Below are 21,210 nucleotides of genomic sequence, written 5' to 3' on the forward strand. Positions count from 1 at the left end.
TAGTTGCTCTGGTGAGAGAGAGTTGGGGTACCTCTCTCCTCTAGGCAACCTGAAAACTGAACCCCTCATCCCCATCCCTACCCCAGAGCAATGATTCACATGAAGCATGTACATTTTCATTTTATTTTCCAGAAACAAAAAAAAAATAATTGAGTTAAGGTCCTGAGCAATACCAGGTCAGTCTTCTAGTATAAAATAATGGAAGGTATAAAGAAGTGCCACAATTTTCAGACTAATTGCACCTTTACCTCCCCCTCTGTAGTCTGGTCTGTGCTCAGGTCCCTAGCATTTATCTCTGCACAGGTACCCAAGTTCCTCTCTTTTCTCACCAGGGGACAGCACACTTGTACTTCACTGTGATTATTCTAAGCAGATCTGAAAAAAGGTCATCCCTTACTTTTTAGTTTGTCTTCAGATATGATGTCAATTCTTTAACAGTGCCCCAAACTGTTCTTTTGAAGCAGAGAATACTTATTTAAAAACAAAAATCCTACAGAGAAAACTTAGAAAGCAATGGAAGATCTAGATACATAGTAAGCATGTCAATCTGCCTTTTCGGTACCTGGCAGATTAAAACCCTTCTAACCCTCAGCAGAGTTAGCCCCTGCCCCCCTTAAGACTGAAAGTCACTCCATTTGTTGAAATGCTCTCAGTTCAAGCTTACCCTTGCAATTCCTAGTCCCTTTTTTGTTTTTTTCCTCTCCTGTGGGACTGTCTTGAACCAGGATATGCAAACTGTCCTAGGTATGGTACTTCTCTGGAGTGGTTTACAGCTTTGACCACCTGGCCTACTCATTTCCCATTGTTGTTTATTCCAGAAGGTGCTGTGTGAAACTTTCTCCCCTGGAGCTGAATACAATTCCTAAAGTTTTAGCATGTGGTTGCACTAACTGTCAAAAGGGACTTCTGTTCTCCCTTTCTCATAACACAAGGAAAATGGGACGTTGAATTAAGTTTAAAGGTTGTAATTTAAAAACTGGTAAAGGAAGTACTTTTCCCCAGTATCTGTAATTAGAACGTGGAACATTGGGGTGTCATTATGCCAAGAATTTAGCAAGTTTCAAAATAGGAATGGACATGTATGTGACTAAAAATATTCAAAACAGTAATAATTAACTCAAACATTTTGTCAGGGATATTAAATTCAGGTTTTAAGTTTTAAACTACCATCTACATGGGATTAGAAGCAGGTATACTGGAACAATTTGGATTTTCCTGTATGGCAGTTTTTATGCTTCTATCATATGAGGAGCTCAAGCCAACAATCCCCAGATTTAAATATATCAGTACTGTACACTGCCACTGAGATACCCTCAGCAATAAAATCTGCTTCTCTCATTGCCTGAAACAGCTATTTTTGTTGATCTTTTCTCTTAGAGTTTCACCTAGGGAAAGGAGCTGGATGAATTGGTGACTAATTACATCCACACAGAGATTTGGTATTAGGCACATATTAAAAATGTTAAAATAAATGCTGTCTACAGAAAAAAGACAAAACCAATGTATTTTCCTGATTAATTACATTAAATTACCATGTATTTTTATTTGTTTCAAATAAAAAAACTCAAGGAAATGACAAATTTATTAGCAATTATACAACTGCATTATTATCAAATGATAATACAAAATTGTGTGAAGTGGAGGTGGAAGAAAACTTGATTCATCACTAGCCATTTTCTCAGTATTAAAAATGAAATGGAAAAGGCCATAAAAGTTTTTAGTAGAGCCATGTAATAATGCAACTGGAAAACTGATTACTTACAGGAAAGAGTTGTTTTCTTTTAGAAATTAAGTAATTAAATATATTAATAGTTTGTGAGAGTAGATTCTATTCTGATAGCTATGCTAGATGGCTGGTATCCAGGATGAAGGGAGTCATTATAAGCAGTGATTACTGTGGGTAGAGATCTAGGACTTCAGTTTTCTTTTAAAAGGTTAAGGGCTTTTCTTTGCCTTGCCCTAATCCTATTATTTGCCGATCCTTTCGGGCAAGGACGTTGGAGGTATTATCACATCCTCTGGTTTGAAGTAGCATTGTAATAACAAAGGCCAAATACATTATTTCCATGGTTTCCATCATTAGCCCTCCTTTATAAAAAAAATAGTTTCAGCACCCTGCTTTTCAGGAGTATTTTAATCCCTATTTCTAAAAGTGTTCCCTTTATTGGGAAACCAAACTGAACCCTGTAGGTACTGTGACCTTAATGTCCACAGGATCTATATATGGCTGCAAATTAATTAAAAACAACACCAAAAGAAAGTATTAGAATCATAGGATGAGATTCCCTACCCATACTCTGACTCCTTTACAGGAAAAAAAAAAAAAAAAGGCTGCAAGGAGGAAAAAGTTCTAGCTGTTACAGGATTACCTCAGGGAAGGAATTGCAGAAGAGAACTTTAAGGCTGCCTTCTAAGGATAATTCCACAAACCGTGACAATATGGCTGTGGATAGGAAAGTCATGTTAGGGTGGGACCACAGCATTGTGGAGATTCTGAGAGGCAATGTAGCCCATAGGAAAGCATGGTGCCTGTAACTCAAGTGGGCCCCTGGGATGTTTACACCAGTGTTTTAAGAGTTCCCCAAGCTCAGGAAGGTGCAAAGAACTCTCCTTCATTCTTTTGTTGCTCAGGTATGAATTGTGTGATGTAGCACAGGATTTTATTCATAATACTTAGAAGTGGAAAAGAGCCATTATGTCATCCAGTACACCACTCTGCCAATGCAGAATTGTTTCCTTTGGTGAATATTTTAATGTTACCTCACCTTATTTTTAAAAGTCCAGTGGGATGAGACATCAGCCTTGTCCTAACAATTCCACAATCGACTAGATTTCACAGTCAATATATTTCCTTATATGCAGTTTAGACTTTCCTTTTCATATCTGAATCCAATCACATGTTATGATTCTCTGCTCCATACTTAATAATCCATTTCCACCCGTGGTGTTAACAACAACCTCCTCATATATACAGATTCTTATCTTATTCCCTTCTATTTGTTGCTTAGGCAAATTACATGCATTTAGATCCTTTAGATCATTTAATCTTTGTTCTTATTCTGGGTCTCTGATAATTTTTTTGATCTTCTCTAAACTCCTCGCTAATCTGTCAATTTTCCAAACATATAGCACAGTCTAGAGTTGATTACTCAGGGTAGAACCAAACAATTTTCTTAGTGTGAACCCACACAGTACAGCTTTGCAAGCAATTATGAAGTTGAAGTTCATCAGTTACAACAAGGAACAAAAGGAACAGCATAATTTACCAAACATTTTATTACATATATTTGTGATTAAAAATGCTTAGTTCTCAACATATTTACAACATTTCAAAGGATGCACTTGTCTTAAAGACATTGAATATGGTTACTACTCTTTACTTGGATTGGTCAAAAAAAAAAGACAAGCTAAGGATATTAAAAGCAATTGCTTGAAGTTATTGTTTTCAATTTTTTATGGTTATTTAATATGAAGTAGATGCTCAAATTTTTAGCTCTTTAGTGTCTGCTGCTTCCACTGGTATTCAGTTGATAACACTGGTGTATAACAAATGTATTTAATCCTATTCTTATTGGAGACTTTTTAATTTTGATTCATTTTAAGGATGGTACTTCATTATTTCATTACTTCAAAGTTATATTTTGCTTTGTATCTTCCAACATTACGTCCTCATTGTGCCAGATAATTTCTATTACTACTAGAATAAACAATTATTTACAATGAAAACCAACAAAATTCCTTATATATTATTTTAAACTTGAAAGACGTACTCCAATTATTCTTTGGTTATACATAAGAATGTCAGGCTATTTACAGAATGATGCAGATTTGACTCTCAAGCCAAGCCAATGTGCAGCTTCTAATTTGGGTGAAAGATAGATAATCTATAGTATATTTGCTATTCCAGGAAAATAATATATAGTTTATAATTTGGGGTGAAAACATGTTCTTTGGATTTCTTGGGTTAATCCTTACCCAATTTAACCTTCAATCTTATGGTCAATCATATCTAATTTGCTTAATTTGCAGCTTCCCCACTCATCTTTTAATCAACTCAGTGTGAAATGAGACACTTTGCACAGGAAGGCAATATGTCTCCCTCATGTGGTAACTTAGATTTCTTTTTTAGGTTATTTGGGTGGGAGAAAGAGCTTTTATCCATAGGCAAATTGTGAAAACTTAGTACTCTCATTTAGCAATTGTAGTTTCTATTCTTGATAGAGGAACTCCCAAATTTGACTGATCTGTGGGGCCTTAGAGAAAGTTCCTCACAAGATATGGACCATTTTCTTATTGTCTTTATTTCTCAGGTGGATTCTATTTGGGAGTAAACAGAAGTGGATGGCTTTTCTATTTTGTGAGGGACAAATGGAATCAATAGTTATTCATCATCCAAAGCATATTTGTACTATTTAGATTGACATTCCAATTCCATTCTCAATACACAGTACCCAAAGGGCCAAATCAACATGAATAAATTATTGTGTTGAGTGCTTGAAAAACACATATGAAGACACAGTTCCTGCTCCTAAATGGTCACAATTTATTTTTCCAAATTATTAATACAGTATAGACCGTGATTTATATAGACATAATTAATAACTACATATTTTCTCCCTTACAGAGTTACAGAGCAGTTCTTGTGGCAATCCAGGCGTTCCACCAAAGGGCATCTTGTCTGGTACAAAATTTGATGTTGGTGATAAAATCCGCTACAGCTGTGTAACTGGATACATTTTGGATGGCCACCCTCAGCTTACCTGCATAGCTAACTCAGTGAACACAGCATCATGGGATTTCCCAGTTCCTATCTGCAGAGGTAAGAAATGCTATGATTTTTCTATAAGTATTTAATGAGAACTTATGAGTTGAAGCAACTCACTAGGTCTGTAAAATAAACATAAATAACTTTTGGATTGCAACTACAAAACATTTTTTTCTGAATTTACTATATGCACCTCCTAATTGTTCTGCCAATTCTGCATTTAAAACCTAATTCTCCCCCACCCCCTTTTTACCATAGAAGAAAAAGATGGAATTCCAGTGCACATTTGGAAAACAATTAAGAGAATAATTTTCCAAAATATTCTATATTAGAATAAATAAGCTTCTAACTGCAACAAATAATGTACCATCATAGTACAGGGCTACACTTTTCCCAAATAAATTGTTGCCCTATTTATTACTTTATTATGATTTGATGCATCACATGTACACTCTTTGGAGTCATAATTTCTTCAGATCTGCTATAGGATTTATTTGGCCGCATTCTTTTGAAGCTATCTGTGCTTCAAGGGTCTAATGGTAGGCCTAATAATGTTATTGGGAATCTTGCCATTGACTTCAGTGAAAGTAACTTATCACACATGTTGTCAATTAGCTATCTCTACTGAATGAAGTTCAAAAACATAAAGTGGAGAAAAAAAAACTGTCAGCTTGCATGTCAGTTAGTTTTACTCATACAAATGGAGCCATTGCTGACACAAGTAAAACAAGCATGATTTGGCCTTTCTTCTCATCTATTTTGGATCAAAATTAGTAACATGTGGATTTCAATGGGAGGGCCATACACTGGAGTGTGTATGCTGCCCCCAGCTAAACATCATTGTGGGTCCTAAAAATATAGATAACTTTCTAGCACAACATGTATTGCAATCATCTCAGGGTCATACTAGATTAGACCTCATTCTGGTAGATAAAGATGGCTTGAGAATAGATGGCTTCCCAAGTAAAGGCGATTATGACTTAATTGAATTTATGTAAAAGCAGAATATAAAGGCAGCCGGTAATTTGATCTTTAAACAGGGCCATTTCCAAGCTGAAAACAATCAGGAGAAAAACTGAGTGGGAAGAACAAGCCAAAGTCATGGCCACATGTAACAGGGTAAATGGGATGACCCAGGTAAACTATAAAACAGTTTAACACTGGTCCCACATAAAATCATGGAATAGCTGATATGGGACACAATCATTAAAGAGCAAATAATAATTGATATCATTTCAATCAAATGGTTTTATGGAAAATAGGTATTGTGAGACACATTTGATATTGTTTCATGATGAGATCATCACTTTAGTTGGTAACTTTGTTAGCATAATATACTCAGTCTTCTTTAAGGCTTTTGACTCAGTCTTTCACATTCTGATGAATAAACTGTCACTATAAAATAATAAAGCTCATATTAAATGGATTAAAACTGATATCTGATAGGTCACAAAAATATTTGTAAATTGGGGACTGTCATCCAATTCCGTCTTTCTAGTGCGGTTCTAATCTCAATCCAAAGCTATTAAATACTTTATTAGTGATGCAGAAAAAAATAAAGAACCATGCTGGTAAATGTTGCTGTTGACATAAAAGTGTGTAAATATAATGAATAGTGATGAGATGAAGTCACTTATATGAGTGACTTTTAGGACGGTAAGCTCATTTATAGATCTATTTAAAATATTTTTGCTGAAGCTAGTTTTCAAAACTGTCATCAGGAAAGCTTTTAAGACAATCTGTAACTAGATCATTGGTATGCTAGCCAGTGATGGGTAGAACCAAATCCAAGTCCCTAGTTCACCTGATTTGGAATGATCTGTGATGAAAAATTCTTTTGAGACAGTCAGAGAAGGAATGTGAACCTAGAGTAGTTAAATCCTAGGCAAATACCCAAACTAGCAGCCCCCAAAATGTGCCTTAATAAAATTCTGTTTTAATTTAGATGTTCAAGAAATTATTTTTTGTTCAACAAATTTTGTAACCTCAAAAGTTGCCACAAAATGCAGTTGTCACCCTCTTGGCAGCTCTACTTACTTGAACAAAATCTGTTTTAACAAGCGCAAGCACAAACATAAAGAAAAAAATTATGTAGATGGTACTTCTAGAATTGGGACTGTATTCTGAAATGTGGTGACACTAAAAAGAGTTTAAGGGTTATAAAAGATAATTAATTGAACATGAGATGATTATGCTATGTTGTGGCTAAAATTACAAATACAATCCATATATATATATATATATATATATATATATATATATATATATATATATATATATATATATATATATATATATACATACACACACACACACACACACACACACATACACAGAAGAATATCAAGTAGGAAGAAGTTGATGGTAGTACCTCTTCATATATCATTGAAGAGACTGTTACTGGAATTCTGTAGCCCATTCTGGTGTCCCCACTTAAAAAAATACATTTAAAAATTCCAAGGATTTAGAGGAAAAACTACAAGAGTGATTTGAAGTTTGGAAATAATGCATGTTAGTGAGAAACTAAAGAATCTCAGTCTATGTAGTTTATATATTAAGAAAGATAAGAGGTGATCTGATCATGATCTACAAAGGAAAGAGATTTCCAAGAGCAGAAAGGTCATTAATCTAACAGAACCCTTCCCCTCAAGATCTAGTGGTAGGAAACTGAAGCTAGGCAAATTCATGCTGGGAAAAGTGCACACGTTTTTAATAGTGAAGATAAATAGCCACTAAAACAACTTAACCTAGAATGCGGTGAATTCTTTGTCACTTTAAGTCTTCAAAGCAAGATTATCTTTTTCTCTAAAAGATACCCTATAGCTCAAATAGAAATCATAGTATTAACGCAGAGATTATTGGGTAAGGTCCCTTGGCCTGGATTGCGCAGGAGATCAGACTATGTGATCACAATGCGGATCACATAAAATATATGAATCTGTGTTCCATCTATCAAATGCCTAAGATTATATTTCCTACAGTAATCTGTGCTGCTTCTGTTTTAACAGGTTCCTCACCACTTTGTAAAATGCTTTAATTACTCAGTATTTAACTTAGATTACAGTCTAACAAACTTAATGTTTCTTTCCCTCAATTTCTGGAAAATCAAGGAGATTTTCCTTGATTATGTCTTCATCAATAGGGAGTGTCACTGATAAGTGTCTCATCACACCCTACAAAATGGCTTCTACATTAGGAAGGTGTGTGTGTGTGTGTGTGTGTGTGTGTGTGTGTGTGTGACTGGAGGTAAGAAGGTCTTACTATTTGGGGGAATTTGTAATGAATAATTCCTGGTGATATTTTGCAGATTAATGTATGATTGCTGTTTCCTTTGATTTTGATTCATTGGAGTGCAAAAAGTCAAAGTATTTTCTACTCTAGCAGTTGCTGAATTTTATTGTCTGCTTCTCGGTGAAATTAATAGCATAATGTAAATAGCTGTAACCAAAGCAGAAACAAACAACTCTTGTAGTCATTTTTAGCACACTAGAAATGGACTAGATAATTTGAAGGATCCCGGTGGAATAGACCCTCGTAGGCAGATGTGAAGGACAAGACACAGAGCGTAAGTGCTAAATTTCAAGGTTTCATGTTTTTCATTAGGTCATTTCAGTACATGAACTTTCCTTCTGCAATCAGGTTTTTGTGGTGGGGCCCTTTCATTTATGTGGATTGAAGTTAACAGTGGTTCATATGGATACAAAAGTACTGCATGGTGTTGCAAATGCAGGATCAACTAAGTTTCCTGAAATGATATTGTACATTTTATATGCTATATTTTTGTTGACAATTTTGTTGATGTTTGATTGGTTGCTGGTTAGCTTGTTTCTACCAGTCTCTTTTGGTTTCCACTGGAAAATAAGTACTTCCAGTAATGAGTAGCGCAAAAGACTCATTGCTTTATTTCAAAACCCAATTGCCAACTGCAATTTATAATGACCCATTCAAAATGTTCACCTGTAATTTTCACAAGACTGTCAAGCAGTCCTTAAAATATGTCATTTTTATTGGATATCCACAAAAGTGAAAAAATGTTAGCTAAACAAGAAACTATTTGGATTTATTGTGTTGTGAAGATGTCAATTATGCTGTGCATAATGCATTATCAGTTTTTAAACAAAACAATTTCGTAAAGGTTATATTAATTAAACAATTTGATAATCAGGGATGATATTCTGACTTCTATATTTTAAAAACTTGCTCTATTGCAAGGTAAAAGAAACAATTATATTATGGAAATCTTTATTCTAATGCTGTTATATTTTGTTTCATTTGGAAATGAATTTTAATTTGATAAAAAATGTCAAGAAAATAATTTTATTTAAATTCCCAGAAAATTATTTCTATTATAGACATTCTTGCAGCCTGGAATTTCCTCACTGACCTCTTAATGAAGGGAAGTGGAATGTATCCCACACAGAGGAAATTAGAGAAGCATGGAATGAACTCAGTTCCATTAAAAGTTTTCCTAGTAATAAGAACTACTTTGAGGAAAGCTTTTTGTCCTTCAGAAACGATCTAACATTTCCCTGATAGTTATTTTACAATAGAAGTACTTAGTTTTAACTATAGCAGAAGCTAGTGTGCCAATCTCTCTCTCTCTCTCTCTCTCTCTGTCTCTCTGTCTCTCTCTCACACACACACACACACACACACACACACACACAATCTCAACATAAAATGGACAGGCAGGGTAAGAAATAAGGAGGTCCTAGAATATGCACAACTACATTATACAACATGGGAGATGAGAAGGGCATCTCTTGGGTATCCTTTAAGAATGTCCAGTAACAAGCTACCTAAACAAGTTTATCTTTGGTAGCCTTTGAGTAAGAAATGGAGAGGGTAGCCTAAAGGCTCTGTCCTTTGTGCACTAATGGTGGAAGTAGCATGATTACCTCAGAACATAAAAGAACTGAAAAAATAAGACTAGGGCAGCGATGATTTTCATTATTTGCCTTCTGTCTTATGGACTTATTGTGTTGTAAGGGATAATGATGGTTACTTATGATGACGATTTAAAGGATTTAAGACTGAAAGCCAATTTGCCAAATGTCTGCTAAATATGCTCAGTGTGCAGACATGTCAGATATCCAGATCAACAATTTTGGGGCTATTGTGGCTAGAGGAAATGTTTAGAAAACCAGAAAAGACACAGAATTAGCCATTCAGCCTCCTTTGTCATCATTTTTTTCCACATGCATTTCTTCAGTTCAGTTATGAGAGCAAATCTGAATGCTTGAGCATCTGACTAGGGTGCAATTTTTGTGGAAACCAGATGTATTTTAGACTTTTATATTAGTTATCGTCCAATATTTTGAGTTGATTTTTCATGCTTTTCCAAATTGCATTATGTCTTAAATGATCATTAAATTGTTCTTTTCATATGGTTCTTAGAATCTCATACTTTTCCTTCCAACATCGTTATGTGAAAATTGTGCACTCCATTTTATTATGTATGGATTTGCTTCCTGTGTGTAGGCTTCAAGCTATCTGGCTATGTAGAATCCAAAAATGTTCTAACAGGAGTCGAATTGGAGTTGGAGCATCCAGCTCAGAATTAAATATTTGACACTTTTTGCATTCAGAAGCTGCTGGAGAGGAAATTTATGCTAACTATATATCACTGATATATTCCCTTTGGTAAAATAAATCAGATTATTGTTTTTGAATGCTTGGCAGGTTTAAAGGCAGAGAGTAGGAAAAATTAATCTGAGATGATCTAAATTGAGGCAGGACACTAAGCTCTTCTAGAGGAAGCATATCTTCTTATATAATATCAGTAATACTCTGTGCTTACATAGTATCTTATCTGGAGGATTTCAAAGCACTTTGAAAAATAGAAAAGGCATGAAACTTCAAAGCATTCCTCAAGGTTGATTACATAGTAACATAAGCATTTTACAGAAGGATAAACTGAGACACAGATATGTAAGTGGTTTAGTGATAGACTGATAAATAAAACCTAGCTCTGCTGAGCCCCTGTTCTAACCATAAGGCCACACTTCATGCCTATAGGATGATTTGTCACCTAGCTCTACATGGCCACACAGGAGAGAAAGTGAGAGTAGAAGTAAAAATCTATCCTCCACCCCATTATCCCAGCTCTACATACCCACAATGTTCCAGTCAGTGGAGCTGAGATGGCCTGGGGTGGGAAGCAAGCTGTATCAGCTAAAGGGCTGCAGGAAATTACTTCCCCCCAATAATGAGTTGGAAATGGAGAAAGAACAGTCTCCAAGAATAATAGTTCCTTCCCAGGAACAGCCACATGCCACTTCTTCCTTAGGGCAGAAGCTAAATTTCAATCTTGCCCCATGTGACTTGAATTGAATGCACTCTGGATTGTTAAATTAAAAATTAAAAAGAAAAGGAAGTGAAACCCCCAATTCAAAACTGAAAAAATCATGTCTGAAAGAAAGGAAGGATTTACATATCGGATGACCGACCCCATTTTTTTTTCATTTTGCTGTTTGACAAATTCCATTAGAGACATTTTACAGCTAATAGCCTAACTCGATAGTCGTGAATGGCTGAGGTTCTCACAGTTGTTAGATTAAGGAACTCAGATGGTACAATCTGCAAATGGTAATGACAATCTCCCCCAAATTACACATAAGAATAGTTTTTGTTTTGTGTTTTTAGTTTGATGGAAAAAGGGTTTCCAACTGAGACAACAGCATGATGCAAATGGGTCTGAGGGGGGCTAATTCAGTCTGTGGTTTATATTTATGCCAAAAAATCTTAGTTGTCTCTGAAATGTGTAATTTTTAAACAAGAAAATGGAAAAAAAAACGTATGCCCACGTGAAATGCACTGACATTGTATTCTATAATATCATACTATATTTGCCTTTTCTCATTATCTCAGAGTCATTATCTGAGCACAATATTTGGTTCTCATTATCAGGTTCATTTCACATACATATACAATCCCAGTCACAATTTATGTGAGCAAATATAGTTGATCCAGATGAAGAGAAATAATATGTGTGCATGGAGGGAGGGGGTGTTTATGTCTTTCTCCATAGAGACATAATATCCAAGTCTAAGCTTATTCAGACCAGTTGTACAGTGATGAAACTCCACTGAATTCACTGCAATTACTGTTGCTTACTGATATTGGCATGTGATCAGAGTCAGGAAGCATGTTATTATAAAATAATATAAATACCTATTATATAGCCTAGACTAAATAGGTATTATTGACAGACCCAGACAGAATAATGTGGAATGCATTTTTAGGCACATAAATTACTCTGTTATGTTTTAAATATGACTTTATTATAAACAATGAAAGTATACTAAACTGGATTAACATCCCAGAGCTTCCTCCTCTTACTTTTCATTTATAAAGAAAATGTTTATGTAACTTAATATTATGATTAGCTGAATGTCAAGTAACCATTCTGCATATCTGTAAAAATTCATACTTGCCCTTCATAGGCTGTGTCTAGACTGGGCCACTTATTCCGGAAAATCAGCCGCTTTTCTGGAATAAGCTGCGAGCTGTCTACACTGGCCCTTGAATTTCTGGAAAAGCAACGACACTCTACTGTACAAAATCAGCCGCTATCCTGGAAAAACTATTCTGCTCCCGCTCGGGCATAAGTCCTTCTTCCGGAACACTGTTCTGGAAAAGGGCTAGTGTAGACAGCCCACTAGTCTTTTCCGGAAAAAAGCCCCGATCGCGAAAATGGTGATTGGGGCTCTTTTCCAGAAAAGTGCATCTACATTGGCCACAGACGCTTTTTCGGAAAAAGGGCTTTTCCGGAAAAGCATCCTGCCAATGTAGACGCTCCTTTTCCGGAAAAACTGAAAACGGAATAGTATTCCGTTTTAAGCAGTTCCGGAAATTCATGCCAGTGTAGATACAGCCATAGTGTTTTTCCACAATGCAGAGATATTTGGCTATTAGCTGGCCTGCTGGAATTATTATTTATTGTTATTTGTATTATCAAACAGCCTAGAAGCTCCACTCGAAGATTAAAGTCCCATTGTGGTAGGTGAAGTCCATATATTGAACAAAAAGATTGCACTAGTCCCAAAGAGTTTACAATCTAAGAAAAAGACAAGGATTAACAAATATAGATGACTGATTAATTTTAATGAAACTACCATATTCTTATATACGTTTTAATATTACGTATGCATGTTTTAAAAAGCAGTCCCATTCGTTTCTATAGTTCATATTGGAATATGGCTTACACAATAAATGTAAGATCTCATCAGACCACAAATGCCAAGCTTCTCTTCAGTATCCAAGCCCTTAAAGGAATGTTTGAGCCTAATTCCAAAATTATCAGTGACATTTCCCCAGTTTAGATATACTTCGCTGTCTCTAGTACTCGGGCTGTTTTAGCTCTAGCCAGCCTGTATGTTAAACTGAAGAGGTTATATAGTTCCAGTTTCTACATTAATTGGCAACTGAATGCATTTGGGTGAGAATCCTCAACTGACCACCATAATCAAGCTGTCAGTCAAGTTATTAAAAAGGAAAGGACTTGGACTGCATATTCCTACTTTGCAGTATGCAAAATGTTATGTTACATCACCAGGAGAGGGCAGGAATCTTCATCAATACTAAAAAGAGCTATTTAATAAGAACACAAAGGACCTTCTAGGAACTTAATTCAGCATGATTTTGGTCTTCCTCTTATTGGCAAGAGAAGAGATCCTCAGCTGTTGGAAATTGGTCTAGTTCCACTGAAGCCAGGAAATGATTTGGCCTTAGGTGAATATGTCAGTGGTCCAATGTGTTTGCATTTATTAGAACAGTACCTTTCTCAGTGATGGCATGTACCTTCCTCAGTGATGGCATGTACAGGCCTTTGAACCAGACAGTGACAAAAAGGGAATATGGGGAAATAGGCAAGAAGAAATAAAAAATACTCCAAATGAGGGTTATTATTGGCATAAAGGTAATTTATGCGATAATGCTCATAAAAACAATGTCATTATAGATGGGCACAATTAATACAGGAGCAACAAAAGGATAAGTGGAAATGGGCTGTACTAGACCAAAAGAATCTACAAATGGTCTTGAGATCAAAACAGGTAATGAAGAACTTGGTGGTGACCTTTTATGTTATCTATTCATTTTTCCCCTAAGGATACAGATAATAAACAGAAAAGAGAATCACAGAGGTTCTCTGCTTCATATAACCAAGCCTGGAATTAAACAAGAAGGCATTAGTTCAGGATTGGAAACAAGGGGAAGTTTCAGAAAAGATACAGAATTTTAGGTCTAATCTTTTTTACTATCTCCTTTAATAATGTGGAATGGGGAATAAATAATGTGGATCATATTTGCAATGATGTTGAAATACGTGCTGTTTACAAATAGGGATATAACAAAGTGAGATTTATACCTGAAAAAGGCATATCCATTTATCTGGGAAAATTAATCTGAAACAAAGAGGTTGAATGGACATCAGAAATTTGAAAAACTGCAGTGTTGAAAAAGGTCACAGGATGATAGCAGTTAACAATGTGAATTATTTGCCCTCGTGTTTAGCATAACATCAGTGCCACAGTGTGGTAATAGGGGCTTCATTTTAATACATAGCCAGTCTTTCATATATGATATAAAACACTGTCCTGGTCAATTGTATATTTTAATGTTCCTTTCATATTTTTGTAAGAGTGGAAATGTTAGATCTATAGTCCTGGTGTAACCTATGCATCTGGGTGTAGTGTACTTCTCCATCTAGTGGCACTAAGATGGGATCACTTACAGAGGGGATAATGACTGTTCCCTACAGCCTTACCTGAAAGGCAGGTGGTTTTTAGCTAATTCAGTAGAGGCTCAAGCACTAAGCTTCGGAAGTCCCAGGTTCAATTCTCCCCACACATGGCCAGAGTTACAAGTGGGGGCTCATGAGGGATTTCTTCAGCCACTTCTTCAGATGACCAGAGTTTTGACTTTAGGATGTGCAGACCCAAAATAAATGGGGGGGGGCGGAAGACAGGGAGTATAGAAAATCAGGAAGGTAGAGGAAATCAGTAAGTATCTGAAGATTGGGTAGTTAAAATGAAAGCAGATGAGAATGAAAGTCAATTGATAGTATTCTTCCTAACATAGGAATCCACACAAAGGATGTGTCTAGACTTCATCCCTCTTTCGACAGAGGGATGTAAATTAGGCACTTTGAAATTGCAAATGAAGCGGGATTTGAATTTCCCATGCTTCATTTGTGTAATCACATCATGGCACTCTTTTGAAAAAAGCACTCTTTTGAAAGTAAAACGCAGTCTAGAAGTGGTTCTTTTGAAAATAGAAGCTTTTTTCAAAAGATCCTGTAAACCTCTGTCGAAAGAGGGATGTAGTCTAGACTCACCTATAGAACTATTTGCACCTTCACTGAATGTTAGGTTGATAGTGTCCCAACCAGCCTACATCATGACTGAGTCCATATCTATACTAGTGAATTAATCACTGGAGCCAACAACATACGCTACCAAATCAAAAGGTCATTTGACTGCACATCCAGTAATTTGTTCTATGCCATCAAATGCCATCAATGCCCCCACTGCTATATATATTGGAAAAACTGGACAGTCTCTGCGGGAAAGAATCAATGGACACAAATCAGATACACATAAAAGGAACATACAGAAACCTGTTGGAACATTTTAATCTTCCTAATCACTGTTTAAAAGATTTTCAAGAGGCTGTCTTGTCACAAACCAATTCTACTAGCCAGATACACAGAGAAGAAATGAAATTAGAGATCATCCATGAATTCAATTCTCATGCTAAAGAAGTGAGTTAATCGTGATGAAGGATAGTTGGGACACTATCAACCTACCTTCCTGATTTTTCTAGACTCTCTGCTTCCTGTCTGCCACCCTGCTCCTTTTTTTCCTTCCCTTACCCCCCCCCCCCCCCCCCCCAGGTTCTGTATTTATTTTGGGTCTGTACATCCTAAACTCAAAACTCTGGTCATCTGAAGAAGTGGGCTGTGCCCACAAAAGCTCATGATACTGTCTACATGTTTTGTTAGGGTACATCTAGATTACATGCCTCTGTCGCCAGAGGCATGTAGATTAGGTTACCAGACATAGGAAAATGAAGTGGCGATTTTAATAATCGCCGCTTCATGTAAATTTACATGGCTGCCGCGCTGAGCCGACAAACAGCTGATCAGCTGTTTGTCGGCTCAGCGCGATAGTCTGGACGCGCGGGTGGCGACATCAAAGGTATTTGTCGACCACCCAGGTATGCCTCCTGGGATGAGGTATACCTGGATGGTTGACAAATACCTTTGATGTCGCCACCCGCGCGTCCAGACTATCGCGCTGAGCCGACAAACAGCTGATCAGCTGTTTGTCGGCTCAGCGCGGCAGCCATGTAAATTTAAATGAAGGGGCGATTATTTAAATTGCCACTTCATTTTCCTATGTCTGGTAGCCTAATCTACATGCCTCTGGCGACAGAGGCATGTAGTCTAGACGTACCCTTAGTCTATAAAGTGCTACCAGACCATTTGTCAGTTTTATTAAACTGTTTGATCCAAAACATCTTGGTAGCCTCCAGGCTTTCACTAGGGTTACTATGATTTCTTCATATACAGCTGGTCCCTGAGTTATGAATGGTTGATTTACGACCATTCATACTTATGACCAAACCTCCCATTAACCGTTCGTAAAGGCAATCCCTGAGGGTATGTCTACACTACCCCGCTAGTTCGAACTAGCGGGGTAATGTATGCATACCGCACTTGCTAATGAAGCCCGGGATTTGAATTTCCCGGGCTTCATTAGCATAAGCGGGGAGCCGCCATTTTTAAATCCCCGCTGCTTCGAACCCCGTGTAGCGCGGCTACACGGGGCTCGAACTAGGTAGTTCGGACTAGGGTCCTATTCCGAACTACCGTTACTCCTCGTGAAACGAGGTGTACCGGTAGTTCGGAATAGGCACCCTAGTCCGAACTACCTAGTTCGAGCCCCGTGTAGCCGCGCTACACGGGGTTCGAAGCAGCGGGGATTTAAAAATGGCGGCTCCCCGCTTATGCTAATGCAGCCCGGGAAATTCAAATCCCGGGCTTCATTAGCAAGTGCGGTATGCATACATTACCCTCCTAGTTCGAACTAGGAGGGTAGTGTAGACATACCCTGAGTTACTAACGCGATCTGCGCTTACGAACAGCACAGTCACATGTAAATGGATGGGGTCTGACTAACGAACATTTTGAGTTATGACCAGGTCCATAACTCATTTGTAAGTCAGGGACCAGCTGTAGTATTAAATCCTAGCTTGACAAAAGCTTTGTTGTTTGTTTTTGTTTTGTTTTTTGGCAGTTCATTCATAAAATTATGGTTTACCTGTATATAAATGTGGATTATAAGAGTTCTATTGGGATTCTAAATAGCACTTTGCAAACACTAATATATAAAATAACTAATTAAACATGAAAGGCAGAAGTAACAAAAATGATTTCCCTTCAGTGAAAGCCCTTTTAAGATTTTGAGTTATTACTGTTAGGGTAAGTTATTTCGAAATAACAGCCGTTATTTTGAAATCACTGTACTAGCATCTACACAAGCCAACCACTATTTCAAAATTAATTCGAAATAGCGAAGGGCCTATTTCCAACTTGGAAAATCTCATTCCACAAGGAATAATGCCTATTTTGAAATTGCTATTTTGAAATAAGCACTGTGTAGACGTGGAATAGGGGCTATTTGGAAATAGGGGGACTCCAGCCCTTTCCAGGGTGCCCTGTTGGCCCTCTGGCCCCAACCAGGAAAACTCCTCTCCTCCTACTCCTACTCCTACTCCTACTCCTCCCCGCCACCAGAGCCCTTAAAAGGGTAGAGTCTGGCCACAGTGTCTGTGCTAGCTCCATACCTGCCACCCCAGAGCCAGTACAGCCTCTCTCTGAGTTACGAACAAGTTACGGATCAAACACTTGTCCGTAAAATCAATCCATTCATAACTCGGACCCCATTGAGTTACACGTGACCACGCTGTTCGTAAGAGCAGGTCATGTTCGTAACTCAGGGACGGCCTTTACGACCGCTCCATGGGAGCTTTGGTTCTAAGTATGAATGGTCATAACTCGACCGTTCGCAAGTCGGGGAGTGGCTGTATTCACTGCCCCGACCAAGTGGCCCCAGCATGAGCCAGGCAGCAAGTGCAAGCCAGGCCTCTACCATTCCCCAACCCCAGTCCCTCAGCTCCCAGGAGCATGATCTCCATACTAGATGGAGGAACATGGCCATCTATGGCAGGATGGCTGCCAGCCTGGCCACCAAAGGCCACATCCGAACCCAGGAGCAGATTTGAATGAAAATTAAGGAGCTGCGGCAGGCCTATGCCAGGGCCACAGGGGGCAGATCCCAAACAGGGGCAGACCCAGAAAGCTGCCCCTATTTTGATGTCCTGGACTACATTCTGGGATGCGGGATGGTCTGTGTCCCCCAGGTAGTCATTGACCCTGGGACAGAGGGCCCAGACCAGGGCATGACGGAGGAGGAAGAGGAGGAGGGCCAGGAGCCTGGAGGGAGCATGCTGCGCAGCCAGGACTCCCAAGCCATCCCAGTGGACCTGTTGCCGGTGTCATCTGGGGAGGCAACAACATGTGAGTGCCATCACTGTCGCCTTATGAAGGGGAAGGGGAGACCGTGCACATGGGCCTTGCTGTCAACAGATCACACAGCAACCTGTGCACATGCAAGCACATGCCGTGCCACCCCTGGGCACGTGGCCCCAGCTGGCTGCCACACAAAGGCCTTGGCCTGTTAGCCACGTGTGTGTGTGAAGAGATATGACATGCTCCTGGACCCTAGGGTGGGACTTAGCAGGACGCCCTCCTTCCTCAAACCCCCTCTACACGGAGGCAGGGGACATCTCTCCCTCCACCTCCCCCCTACACACACTGGAGGGAGGGGGGTATGGGTGCAGTCCCGGGGCAGTTCCCAGTCCCGGGGATAGCAGGAAATCCCAAATATGGCCTTTGTGCAAGCACATTGACTCTGATGGTGTGGAGAACTGTCATCCTCGCCTTGCAGAGGGGCGCTGGGCTTCACCCATTGTGTCCCCCGGGATTAACTGACCACTTCTCTTGTTTCTCCACAGCCGCACCAGCTGTGAGTGCAGGACGTACCATACCATCTGGGGCATCCTCCCGCACCTGAGGACGCCACAGGCCCACCCGTACAGTGTAGGAATACCAGCAGGAGCTCCTGGGGGCATTGCGAGATCTGCACTGCACCCTCGACCACTTGGTGCAGGAAGACCTGCAGCTCCAGTGGAAGCAGCTTGCCCAGGGCCATGCCATCTGTCAGCATCTGCAGACCCTTGTGCAGAGGTTACAGCTTTCAGCCGCTCCAGCCCCTGCTGCCTCCCCAGCTACCGCTCCTCCTCCCACTCCTTCTCCCCCTCCCTCCTGCACACCCTCCCCACCCCCCTGGGGATGACGAAGCCCCTGCACCCATGGTGCTGTGAGACAGTTGGGCCAGCGAGACTTCCAACCCTGAGCTTCTCCTCCCCTTTCCTCCCCCTGCCAGCTCTCTCCTCCCAGGTTTCCCCCTCTCTACTCCCACCCTCTCTCCTCCCCTCTCCCACCTTCTTTCCCCAGTCTCACCTCAGTTTCATTCCCCCCACCCCAGTTTTCTTCAATAAAGAGACTTTGTTGTAATGAACACGTGTCTTTTATTGTACAGCAGGAAGGGGGCTTAGGGAGGGGTAAGTGGAAGGATGTGAGGGAGAAATGAGGGATAACTCCCCAGTGGGGCACACCAGGGGGACTGTTACTGCCTGAAGAACATGCTACCAGGCTCGCAGCAACACATCCAGGAGAAGCACCAGAGTGCCCAGGGGCAGCTCTGGTTCCATGCTGCACAGTCCTGTGGTGTCCTGAGTGAGAGCAACCAGAGCATGCAGAGAAAAAATGCTTTGATGTCCCTTAGCGAGGTAGACAAGCAAGCAGGGAAACCTGAGAACTGGCTGTCCGGGAGGGCGGTCCCAGATATCTTGTGTGGACATGCTATTTTGAAATAGCTAAACGCTATTTCAAAATGCATTTTGGGTCTGGACGTGTTATTTCAAAATAAGATATTTTGAAATAACGCTGTATTCTAGACATAGTCTAAGAGCACGGGTGATTGCCAGAAATGCTGCTGAAGATAAAAGATAAATTCCTTTGCTGAAATTCTGGTATGAAGCTTTAAAATTCTTCATGGCTGCATCTTTATTAGTACCAAAGAAAGATGATTGATTCCTCTGTGGAAAATGAATCTTGTCTTTCAAGTCTTAATGTATTGCTTCTTCCAAAGAGAAAATCGATAAGCATTTTTCAGTTTGAGCCAATTTAGCATGCAGTAGGGGTTGTGTTTTGGAGGGGGGTATTTGCTTTTCTTGGGTTGGGAGGGGGTTTCAAAATAATAATACAGTCAATGGTCTCCTGTGGTGTGAAAAACACCTCAGCAGTCCAGCACTCTGGCATTTAATTTCAAAAAGGGCAATTACACAAAAATGAGGAGGTTAGTTAAATGGAAATTAAAAGGCACAATGATTAGAGCCAAATCCCTGCAAGCTACATGGAATCTTTTTAAAGACACCATAATAGGGGCCCAACTTAAATGTAAACCCCAAATTAAAAAAACATAGCAAGAGACCTAAAAAAGAGTCACCGTGTCTTACCCACCATGTAAAAGAAGCAGGGAGGGACAAAAAAACATCTTTTAAGAAGTGGAAGTCCAATCCTAGTGAGATAAATAGAAAGGAACATAAACATTGTCAAATCAAGTGTAATAATGTAATAAGAAAAGCAAAAAAAGATTTTGAGGAACAGCTAGCCAAAAACTCAAAAAGAAATAACAAAATGTTTTTAAGTACATTAGAAGCAGGAAGCCTGCTAAAAAACCTGTGGGTCCCCTAGACGATCGAGAGATAAAAGGAGCAATCAAGGACGACAAAGCCTTTGCGGATAAACTAAATGATTTCTTTGCTTCAGTCTTCACGGCTGAGGACATTAGGGAGATTCCCAAATCTGCACCATCCTTTGTGGGTGATGAATCTGAGGAACTGTCCCGGATTGAAGTGTCATTAGAGGAGGTTTTCGAACAAATAGAAAAACTTAATGTTAACAAATCTCCGGGACCAGATGGCATTCATCCAAGGATTCTATAAGAACTCAAATGGCAAACTGCTGAACTATTATCTGTGGTTAAAGATAATAAAGCGGCTTCCATACCTAATGACTGGAAGGTAGCCAACGTGACACCAATATTTAAAAAGGGCTCTAGAGGCGATCCTGGCAATTACAGACCGGTAAGTCTAACTTCAGTACCGGGCAAATTAGTCGACACAATAGTAAAGAATAAAATTACGAGGCATGTAGAAGAACATAATTTGTTGGACAAAAGTCAACATGGTTTCTGTAAAGGGAAATCATGTCTTACTAATCTATTAGAGTTCTTTGAAGGGATTAACAAACA

The 21,210-nt window shown here is 39.1% G+C and overlaps 1 protein-coding gene across 2 annotated transcripts in view; it reads left to right on the plus strand.

Annotated features, from left to right (window-relative positions):
* The window catches only part of CSMD3 (CUB and Sushi multiple domains 3), a 1,180,750-nt gene that overhangs the window by 257,334 nt on the left and 902,206 nt on the right, over window positions 1-21,210 (plus strand). For both annotated transcript variants that reach the window (XM_075920204.2, XM_075920205.2), the window contains exon 4: window positions 4,625-4,819. In XM_075920204.2, coding sequence (XP_075776319.2) covers window positions 4,625-4,819 — 195 coding nt within the window. The remainder of the gene's footprint in view (window positions 1-4,624; window positions 4,820-21,210) is intronic.

This window comes from Pelodiscus sinensis, chromosome 2, assembly GCF_052426305.1.
Source record: "Pelodiscus sinensis isolate ZL-2025 chromosome 2, ASM5242630v1, whole genome shotgun sequence".
Lineage (NCBI taxonomy): Eukaryota > Metazoa > Chordata > Testudines > Trionychidae > Pelodiscus > Pelodiscus sinensis.